Here is an 11,076-nt window from a genome sequence, read left to right as displayed (position 1 = left end):
TATCTATCTATCTATCTATCTATCTATCTATCTATCTATCTATCTATCTATCTATCTATCTATCTATCTATCTATCTATCTATCTATCTATCTATCTATCTATCTATCTATCTATCTATCTATCTATCTATCTATCTATCTATCTATCTATCTATCTGACTTGACTTGACTTGACTTGACTTGACTTGACTTGACCTCTCTGCACTTGTACCTTGTACCTGTCTTCTCATGTTTGCACTGAAGAGGTCGCTGTTTGTAGCAGCATTTCTGAAAAATTTCCAAACGTGGGATTTCTGACACAAATGGCTCAGTAAATCATAATCTCAAAGTAGTTCTATTTTCCCCTAGTTTTCCTTTACTTCTAATCTTTCTCTCTCTATCCTTTGGTCAACTCTAAGGACAGATAGAGCCGCCCCACCCCCCTTGTTTTTTGTTTGTTGAAAGATCACCAGTTTTAACAAGTCTGACATTTATGTTGTTATTTTTGTCTTTGTATATTAAAAAACCTGCATTTTTATAAGGGTGTGTAGACATTTTATATTCACTGCAGGTCTCTTTGTAGGGGTCTGTGATGTTTTTTTCCATGACAGAAAATGTGGAAAAACAGTTACACCTTGGTACTCGTTGGCTGCGGTTACGTCGCTCGTCGCATGCTCGGAACTCAAAACCAACTCTCACAGTGAAGCTTGTGAGCGGTAAACCGATACATGAAGCATTCTCTTTTGTGCTTTCTGTGGCTTTAAGTATCGAGGAATTACTGTATAAAAAAACAAGATTGCCCATGTAGTGATCGTTCTGCCTTGTAAATTTTGTATGCAGGTTGTTTAATAATAATAACATACAATAAAATGCTATGAAATTGAAAATGATAATACTTCTTTGAGACATTTATTATGTGCTGTAAAACACACAGACAAAGTATTGGATTAGCACTAGTGCACTGCCTGTTAACTTTTTGAAGAGAAAAACTTGGTAGAGATCATAACTCTACCAGCAGGTGGCAGTAGTTTGTATTCGGCATCTAAACAGGAAAACCGGAAGAGCTAGAACTGTAAATACATTAAGCAAACCGCGTTTTTATCTTTTATATATATATATATATATATATATATATATATATATATATATATATATATATATATATATATATATATATATGTATAACATTTTTAGTAATATCCGCTTTTTTGTTTGTATTTAAAGCTCCCACTAGCTTCCACAGTGAATCTCGCTAGCTAGCAGCTCAGGTGCTTCTCAGCGCAATACTGTGACGTCATTGAGCTTGTCCGCTCCCACGCGGAGGCAATATAACCGCTGATCACTGCCACAGCGGCTGATTCGCAGAACTACTCGCTGGCGAGAGCGGATCACCTGGACTGGATTAGACATGTTTAATTGGAAATAAACAAAAATGTCTAAAGAAAGTCTGTTTGAACTAATAAACCTTTCCATCAACTCTCTAGAATGCGGATCAGTCAACTTTAAAGCCCTCCGTTCGCTGCTGCACGGTATTGTGACACATCTTTTCACCGAGACTGATGCCGAGGATGGGAGCGAAGAGCACGCCTTGCGCGAGGTCGAAGGCCCGCGGCCGGGGCGTGATAAAGAAGCCGCACTGGAACAACAGTCCGGTGCTCCGGAACTCCCGGGGGAACAAATGGAGGACAGTGCTCCGGAACTCCCAAGGGGACAAGTAGAGGAAAGTGCTACTGAGCTCCCGAGGGGACAAATGGAGGACAGTGCTCCGGAACTCCCCAGGGGACAAGTGGAGGAAAGTGCTCCAGAGCTCCTCAGGGGACAAGTGGAGGAAAGTGCTGCTGAGCTCCCCAGGGGACAGGTGGAGGAAAGTGCTCCGGAGCTCCCGAGGGGACAAGTGGAGGAAAGGGCTGCTGAGCTCCCGAGGGGACAAGTGGAGGAAAGTGCTGCTGAGCTCCCCAGGGGACAGGTGGAGGTAAGTGCTCAGGAGCTTCCGAGGGGACAAGTGGGGGACAGCGCTCCAGAGCTCCCGAGGGGACAAGTGGAGGAAAGCGATACGAAGGTTCCTGTGGGACAAAAAGAGGACAGGGCTAAGGAACTCCCGAGGGGACAAGTGCAGGACCAGGAGGAAAACGTGTCCGAGGTAAGACTCCGTTCTCTAATTCTGTATATTCTGGCAAAGATGGCTAATACTGTATTAGGGCCACTATGGGATAAATTTAAAATAAAATAAAAAATGGAAGGGAATTTCCGAGTGTAATTTTGAAGATTGCAAGAAAAAATTTACGAGAAATAAACTTGAAGTTTTATAAAATGTTTGTGTGTAAAACTCAAACATTTTGAGGGGGTTCTATCAAGGACTTAAACATTTCAACTTACAACTTGAAAATCACCTAAAACACCGTCGTCGAAAACCGCGTCAGTGAGAAGAACGAATATTGACATTTCACCATACGGAATAGAATGAGCCTGTTTTTGAAAATGTAAAAGTAGAAAGTACAGATATTTGTGTAAAAATATATTGAGTACAAGTAAAAAGTACTGATAACAGAAAAATCGACTTAAGTACAGTAACGAAGTATTTGTACTTTATTTCCCACCTTTTTATTCTGGACTCATTTTACGCATACACTAATGTTTTGTTACTACTAAAGTCTTCTACCCTGTTATATGTGTTGTATTAAAGGCTCAAAGAATTAAATAACACTTTTATACACACTGAACTTACTGTAATAATGGATAATTTACTACAGAATGCTTCTTGGTTGTAAACAAAGACTTATCATAAAACAACAAGTATCTGAAGACCTGTACCTTCTGTTCTCAGAGTTCTGATCTTATGCAAGACTTGTTTAAAGAAAATCAGGACCTCAAGGAGAAGACCTACAGCCTGAAAAAAGAAGTGGAATCACTTCAAAATCAGATTACACAGGTGACCACATACAGACTGCTTTTTATCTCTTACCTCCCGCATGGTCAAAATATAATTGTTGTTGGTAACAAATGCAATTATAGTATAAAAATTGCAAAACAAATAAATCAAAAGAACCCTTGATCTGCTCAAAATCTTGTTTCCCCCTTCAGTTAGTGACTTTGGAGCATGTGCAGGCCACTCTCGACTGTCAGAAAGAAAGTATAATGAAGGTATGCTGATAAATGTGTAAATTACACAGTTTGAATAGTGTATAATGTATAACAAGCTTTAAATTGAAACGGATAAAACAGGTTGTAATCACTTAGAGATTAACATGCCATCTAATATGTTTAGCAATAAGAAATTCTTGTTTGTTGCTTTGCAAATAGATTTTGATGAAGTGCTTGTGTCTTCTCAATATTACTTAAAAGTGGATATATGATTAATTTTCACCAGGAACTAAAAGATTATGTTAGTAAAACTCAACTCTTGGATACAAGTACAGAGTTCGTTATCCCGGTCATATCTGAAGAAGCCATGCCTCAGCCACTTAGCCAGGACCTGACCCAGTTCAACACTGGGGTGGAGACACAGAAAATTCTGATGATTGTATATCAAATGCGGGAGAAGTTGGATAGTCTTGAGGCTCGACTGAGGTGCCTAGAAGGTGACATTACAACGCCCGTTTATAGTCAACAGCCATCAGACCCTAATTCCAAGGGAGTTCTGATGGTCGTTAACCAACTACGGGAGAAGCTTGACAGCCTCGGGGCTCGTCTGAAACAGATAGAAGGTGACATTAGAGCGCCTCTATCGAGTCAACAACAAATAGACCCCAGTTCCCAGGGAGCTCTGGTGGATGTAAATCAACTATGGGAGAAGCTTGACAGTCTGGAGGCTCGTGTGAAACACCTAGAAGGTGACATTGGAGCGCCTCTACCGAGTCAACAGCAAATAGACCCCAGTTCCCAGCGACCTCTGGTGGATGTAGACCAAATATGGAAGAAGCTTGACAGCCTGGAGGCTCTTGTGAAACACCTAGAAGGTGACATTGGAGCACCCATGTTGAGTCAACAGCAAACAGAGCCCAGTTCCCAGCGATCTCTGTTGGATATAAACCAACTACAGGAGAAGCTTGACAGTCTGGAGGCTCGTATGAACCACCTAGAAGGTGACTATAGCACATCAAATTTAACAAATAAAACTCAATTACCAATACAGAATAAAAATATCTTTATAGTATATAATTATATTAAATTCATTTGTAACCTTGTAACAGTAATTTTGGGGCATTAATAAAAATAAAAAAAAGTATACTAGTTTTAGTGCCAGTGTTCCTGTTGTTCAGATGTATAAGCTGTCTAAATCTGGAAAAGCACATGTTAATATTTCCGTATTTACTTTTTTCTTAGGAGAAAGAAAAAAACTACTGGACCAAGTTAATCAACTAAAAGCTCATTTAATGTCTGATGTAATGGACGATAGGACAATGGTAATGAAAGGACACTTGCCCTCCTATATGTATACATACTCATACACATATACACAACTAAGAGTTGTACATTATGACAGGTCTCTATGACTGAGTCTTTGGCTGAGGGCACTGTGGACATGTCAGGAAGCTCAGGATTAGGTAAGGAGCTTGCCAAATCTGAGACAACAGAAAGCCAGAGCAGTGACAGATTCACTGGACCGGAGCAGCAGCTTCATCAAACTGACCTTAGGTAAATTCTATTCTCAGGTCCACACAAAACAGCACTGGGAGCAATTTTCGTTATTTAAAAATACTTATATTATGTCCATTGTATTACTGTTAGTTATCTTGGTTGGCAGATAGGCATAATTATACCAAAGCTCTCTGTGGCATGGAACAAAGAGATACTAATTGGGTTGGTGGGATTGCACAATTGCACCTTCTTTCTGTCAATCAAAGTGACACTATTCAGTTAATCATTTAGTATTCAAGCCTTCAACTTTGGTAAACCGTTCATTTTAAAATTTACTTAATCATGAATATGCCTTCATGTTTTTCTGCTTTACCAAAGATGCGGATCACCAAATAGATGGTTCTTTAGGTAATTGCTAATAGGTTAGTAGCCTCTGTCAAAATGTACAATTTCAGAATTTCAATTATCTGCATTAGCTATAGTTTACAATAATGGACTTTGTCAAACACCTTTCACAGAGGTACATCAGAACCGTATATATCCAGAGTCAGCCATCCAAGAGATCCAAGCGCATAGTTTTGAGTTCAGGGTTACTTTAATCTCAGAAGAAATAATTGTATATGTGAAAACCTGAACAGAGAGAAAAACAACAACTGTAGAGAACAGTCAGCTGTACTCAGTGGCACAGCTGTCTGGTAAAAACATCCTTATGATCTGTCTCACACGGTCACACACATTTATACAGGATCGCAGTCCAGAAGCTGCAGAAGGACATGCAAAATATGTATCAGGAGCTGCTGACTTCCATTGAGAAACAGAAGGGAAGCATCGAAAAGGAAATTCCAGTTGAGGTATAAACCAGAAAAGAAACATTAATTAATCAAGCTGAATGGTTACTGATATTGTGTGAATTAAAATGTGTGCACCAGGGCACTGAGTTGACTAGTGACATGCAGAGAGTTGTGCTACAACTCCAGGATAGGTGTGAAAAGCTTCACAGTACAACCAGTCAGCTAATGAAAGATCACATGCAGGAAAAAGGTCACATCAAGGTAATGAACACTGAGTTTTGTATTAAAGTGCAGAAAATACAGCAAAAGACTGCTATTGTATCACTGCTATTGTTCACATAGGAAATATGTAGTATGAACTAATATGCATGTATCTCTCAGCATCTGTACAAGACCACGAAGGAGCTGGATGAGAACAAGGCAGATAAGGCCGCAATAAATATCGGACAAGACATTGTAGGTGTCTTAAACTGTAGCACACTATCGTATAAAATCTAACATATAAAGTCTATCCTGTGTCACTTTTCATGACTGAAATGTTCCCCCTTATTTAGAAATCAGACATGGAGGCCCTGGAGGCCAAGGTTCACCTGTATGATACAACAGCAAACAAGCTGGACAAGGATCATCACGAGCTTATCAGCATCATCACAGACCATGAGGAGAATTGTTTGAAAATTGATGAGATCCGCTCTGAAATTAAACTCAATGTGAATATAAAAACTCCTATCTATCTATCTATCTATCTATCTATCTATCTATCTATCTATCTATCTATCTATCTATCTATCTATCTATCTATCTTATATTATATTATATTATATTATATTATATTATATTATATTATATTATATTATATTATATTATATAAATATGAAAATTCATTTTTACTTGGCAAGTTGATACGTAACATAAATCAAATACTAGACCAAAAACCAACACAAAATGTGCACTGCTGTCTTAATGTCTGGATACAGACCTGATTCAATGTTGTGTGCCTTTGATTTCAGGTTGACCCACTGAAGAAGCAGCTGAAGATTTTCCAGATGAACTTTCAGAAAGCAATAGATGTTCCAAAAGCAGATGATGCTGCTGGTTTTAAGAAGTATGGGAAAGAATTATTCACAGCTTCTCCTTTTGTACATAAACTCTTAAAGATGTTATGATGTGGATTGGGTTTCAGGTGTAGCTTCATGCTTCCTGCTCGAATGTACAGTGTGTTTATTTATTTATTTATTTTTTTTTAAACAAGTTTTGTGCCATTGTGCTTAACATTTTTAGTTAATGTATTGGAGCAAGTAGTAGTACCTCATAATGATCAACAGCCTTTTTATTTTTTTTATTTTATTTTTTTTTTTACCAGCCAACCTACTGTAATGCTGATGCAGGGACATTCTTGTTTTTTGTTTATGGCCTCTGTTTATGTTCCTCTAATCTGTAGAATACAGCCCATAAAATTACAGCAAGTCAGTCTTTTGACTTGTCAAACCATGGAATCATATTATTGTCAGTCTTTCCTTCTTCTTCTTCTTATTATACTAATATATTTTTTCCTTCTTTCTAACAGAAAACTTTTGACGAGGTATAACTGCCTCTCCTGTGATCGTGCTGTTGACCTGCAAACTCCAGGACCGTATGTGTGCTTTTCCCGTTTTAAATACATTCAAATGTATTCTACATGACTGTTTACTATATATATATATATATATTAGTACAGACCAAAAGTTTGGACACACCTTCACAATTCAAAGAGTTTTCTTTATTTTCATGACTATGAAAATTGTAGATTCACACTGAAGGCATCAAAACTATGAATTAACACATGTGGAATTATATACATAACAAAAAAGTGGGAAACAACTGAAAATGTCATATTGTATGTTCTTCAAAGTAGCCACCTTTTGCTTAGATTACTGCTTTGCACACTTTTGGCATTCTCTTGATGCCTACTTTGAAGAACCTACAATATGACATTTTATTATATATATATATATATATATATATATATATATATATATATATATATATATATATATATATATATATATATATATATATATATATAAAATTATTATTATTATTATTTTTTATTTTTTTTGAACCTGTCTTGTGTTTCTTCATCTCTTTCACCGGATACCCTCAGACACCTGGTAGTATTGCCAGAGTTTCCTAATTTACCACCTTCAAAGATTCATAAGAGGTAACGAACATTTTGTTTATAGTTTAGTTTATATAGTTATAGTTGATATCCTGGTTAAACAAATCTCTTATGATAAGAAAATGTAATCCACCAACACAAAGAAAGCAGCACAATTATCTGATTGTATGCATATATAAGAAAGTTTAGTTCTGATTATTCTATGAAAATGTTCAATATTTTTTATATAATCCACTATTTGTTCATCAGTAATTAATCTTCAGCCTTTTCATTTCACCAGGCTGAAGAAAGGCACACACTTTGCCAAAGAGCCTGACACCTATGCTTTGGATAAGAAAGCCTCAGAAGAATATCAAGACGGCATGAGATCGCCTATAAACCGCTTACGAGCAAGTAAGACGCACTTTTATCCTTAACCTAATTCCCAGTACTAGAAACCCAGTTTATAATGTAACGATAGCAAAAGTCATGTGAGACATTCAGCAGCAGGTGGTGAAAATTCTCAACCACTACCTTGAAATAGTAAATGATATACTGTAGGATAATATTTATAATTAGTGCACTCATTGTGTTTCTTTGCTTACTGTAATTTCGCTTTTTTCATCAGTAATCAGTAATAAAACCCACAAATAAATCAAGATGTAATGAGCTTTACAACATAAAATATATACAGTGAGGAAAATAAGTATTTGAACACCCTGCTATTTTGCAAGTTCTCCCACTTAGAAATCATGGAGGGGTCTGAAATTGTCATCGTAGGTGCATGTCCACTGTGAGAGACATATTCTAAAAAAAAAAAATCCAGAAATCACAATATATGATTTTTAAACTATTTATTTGTATGATACAGCTGCAAATAAGTATTTGAACACCTGTCTATCAGCTAGAATTCTGACCCTCAAAGACCTGTTAGTCTGCCTTTAAAATGTCCACCTCCACTACATTTATTATCCTAAATTAGATGCACCTGTTTGAGGTCGTTAGCTGCATAAAGACACCTGTCCACCCCATACAATCAGTAAGAATCCAACTACTAACATGGACAAGACCAAAGAGCTGTCCAAAGACACTAGAGACAAAATTGTTTACCTCCACAAGGCTGGAAAGGTCTACGGGGAAATTGCCAAGCAGCTTGGTGAAAAAAGGTCCACTGTTGGAGCAATCATTAGAAAATGGAAGAAGCTAAACATGACTGTCAATCTCCCTCGGACTGGGGCTCCATGTGGGGTCTCAATGATCCTAAGGAAGGTGAGAAATCAGCCCAGAACTACAGGGGAGGAGTTGGTCAATGACCTGAAAAGAGCTGGGACCACTGTTTCCAAGGTTACTGTTGGTAATACACTAAGACGTCATGGTTTGAAATCATGCATGGCACGGAAGGTTCCCCTGCTTAAACCAGCACATGTCCAGGCACGGCTTAAGTTTGCCAATGACCATTTGGATGATCCAGAGGAGTCATGGGAGAAAGTCATGTGGTCAGATGAGACCAAAATAGAACTTTTGGGTCATAATTCCACTAAACGTGTTTGGAGGAAGAAGAATGATGAGTACCATCCCAAGAACACCATCCTTACTGTGAAGCATGGGGGTGGTAGCATCATGCTTTGGGGGTGTTTTTCTGCACATGGGACAAGGCGACTGCACTGTATTAAGGAGAGGATGACCGGGGCCATGTATTGCGAGATTTTGGGGAACAACCTCCTTCCCTCAGTTAGAGCATTGAAGATGGGTCGAGGCTGGGTCTTCCAACATGACAATGACCTGAAGCACACAGCCAGGATAACCAAGGAGTGGCTCTCTAGAAGCATATCAAGGTTCTGGCGTGGCCTAGCCAGTCTCCAGACCTAAACCCAATAAAGAATCTTTGGAGGGAGCTCAAACTCCGTGTTTCTCAGCGACAGGCCAGAAACCTGACTGATCTAGAGAAGATCTGTGTGGAGGAGTGGGCCAAAATCCCTCCTGCAGTGTGTGCAAACCTGGTGAAAAACTACAGGAAACGTTTGACCTCTGTTATTGCAAACAAAGGCTACTGTACCAAATATTAACATTGACTTTCTCAGGTGTTTCGAATACTTATCTGCAGCTGTATCATACAAATAAATAGTTAAAAAATCATACATTGTGATTTCTGGATTTTTTTTTTTTTTTTTTTTAGATTATGTCTCTCACAGTGGACATGCACCTACAATCTCAGACCCCTCCATGATTTCAAAGTGGGAGAACTTGCAAAATAGCAGGGTGTTCAAATACTTATTTTCCTCACTGTATATATATATATATATATATATATATATATATATATATATATATATATATATATACAGTGAGGAAAATAAGTATTTGAACACCCTGCTATTTTGCAATATTTTACTTATATATATATAAATAAATTTATTTATTTATTTTGTTTTCACAGAAATTATATTTTGATAAATCAACATTTAAAAGTTAGCAAAGTTCTAACTCTATATAAAGAGCATAGATTACATAAGCTTTAATGTGAGCCCTTTTCAGCATCCATGTTTTATCATTTCTGAGACATATGCAATGTGAGTTTTAAATGCCTTAGTCTTTCCCTCTATTAGAGTGACTGTAAATCAAAGTAAATATGCCTTAAACAACATTTCTTGCATTTGTCTTGTATTCAAAATCATTACGTTTATCGTCAGTGCATATTCATTCCAATCATTCATCATAATAAATTGAAATGGAAAAAATAAATAAATAAAATCAATGATCTGATTCCCTACTAAAGTTTTATATAAGGTTTAAAGTATTAATAAAACATGAAAGGTAAATTTTATGTGTTGGTTTTGGCTACAAGAAGGTGAAAATGACCAGTTATTGTATTAACCTAATATTGGACATCAAAATGAATCCAGTATGGAATACAAATACAAAATCGGTTCGGACTTTGAGGTTGTATAAAACCTGATGGGTAAAGTGCTTTTAAAATATTGTGTTGTCAGAACTACATTATTGTTATAAGGAGACATGACCCTCTGACATTTACCTATGTTTTCCCAGGTACAGGCTCCATACAGAAAGAGAAGCTGTGGATCCCAGAAGAGTCCATACCATAGAACAGATGGCACGTTTGTTCAGTGACGTCACACAGAAAATCTTCACCGCATTGCTACATCATTAATAACACGTACACAAGGAAAAAATTTTTTTATAATGGGACATGTAGTAAATGCCAGTTAAATGAGCAGATGTTCTGTTTTGTTCCATCTCTGGGTGATAAGATCACAACTGTACAAACTGATTATGCGGTTCTCCTATTTTTTACCAACGTGATTGATGGTGAAAAAGCAGATTTTTAGAAAGATCTTTTTTAGTTTGCCATCGTGCATGCTTTCTTAAAGATACTCATGTTATGTTACTAAATTAACATTGGAAGTCAAGATCTTTGCAAGTTGTTTAAGAAGAAACATTTGAAAAGGTCCTGCTGAGGCAGGAAATTAGAGACATGGCAATTAGAGACATCTAACATCTTACAGTATCCTCACACTCTGCCTGATGTGCAACAGGTAAGGAGAAATCGCTTGGCAGAAGAATGAGGCATCA

At 37.2% G+C, this 11,076-nt stretch overlaps 1 protein-coding gene across 2 annotated transcripts; it reads left to right on the top strand.

The window, feature by feature from the left end:
• The first annotated feature begins 1,278 nt into the window (after window positions 1-1,278).
• Window positions 1,279-10,774, top strand: LOC310736352 (uncharacterized protein). 2 transcript variants are annotated; one of them, XM_083559822.1, is made up of 15 exons: window positions 1,279-2,119; window positions 2,804-2,908; window positions 3,061-3,120; window positions 3,347-3,935; window positions 4,303-4,382; window positions 4,463-4,614; window positions 5,303-5,408; window positions 5,487-5,609; window positions 5,730-5,804; window positions 5,903-6,058; window positions 6,359-6,453; window positions 6,916-6,981; window positions 7,492-7,548; window positions 7,787-7,899; window positions 10,534-10,774. In XM_083559822.1, exons 1-15 carry the CDS (start codon window positions 1,412-1,414, stop codon window positions 10,587-10,589), a joined length of 2,541 nt encoding a protein of 846 aa, XP_083415948.1. In that variant the 5' UTR covers window positions 1,279-1,411; the 3' UTR covers window positions 10,590-10,774. The 2 variants fall into 2 exon arrangements, with proteins under 2 accessions (XP_083415948.1, XP_083415947.1); XM_083559821.1 differs by having other exon boundaries at window positions 3,347-4,061.
• The last annotated feature ends 302 nt before the right edge of the window (window positions 10,775-11,076 follow it).

Source organism: Silurus aristotelis, assembly GCF_946808225.1.
Source record: "Silurus aristotelis genome assembly, chromosome: 2".
NCBI lineage: Eukaryota > Metazoa > Chordata > Actinopteri > Siluriformes > Siluridae > Silurus > Silurus aristotelis.
Note: the sequence above shows the minus strand (reverse complement) of the source record. Positions and strands in the feature narration are given on the sequence as shown.

Coding starts and splice junctions, on each gene's coding strand:
- LOC310736352 (XM_083559821.1), top strand. CDS start 1,412: ATGTCTAAAGAAAGTCTGTTTGAACTAATAAACCTTTCCATCAACTCT. Junction 2,120..2,803: donor AGGAGGAAAACGTGTCCGAG/GTAAGACTCCGT, acceptor TTCTGTTCTCAG/AGTTCTGATCTTATGCAAGA. Junction 6,059..6,358: donor GCTCTGAAATTAAACTCAAT/GTGAATATAAAA, acceptor CTTTGATTTCAG/GTTGACCCACTGAAGAAGCA.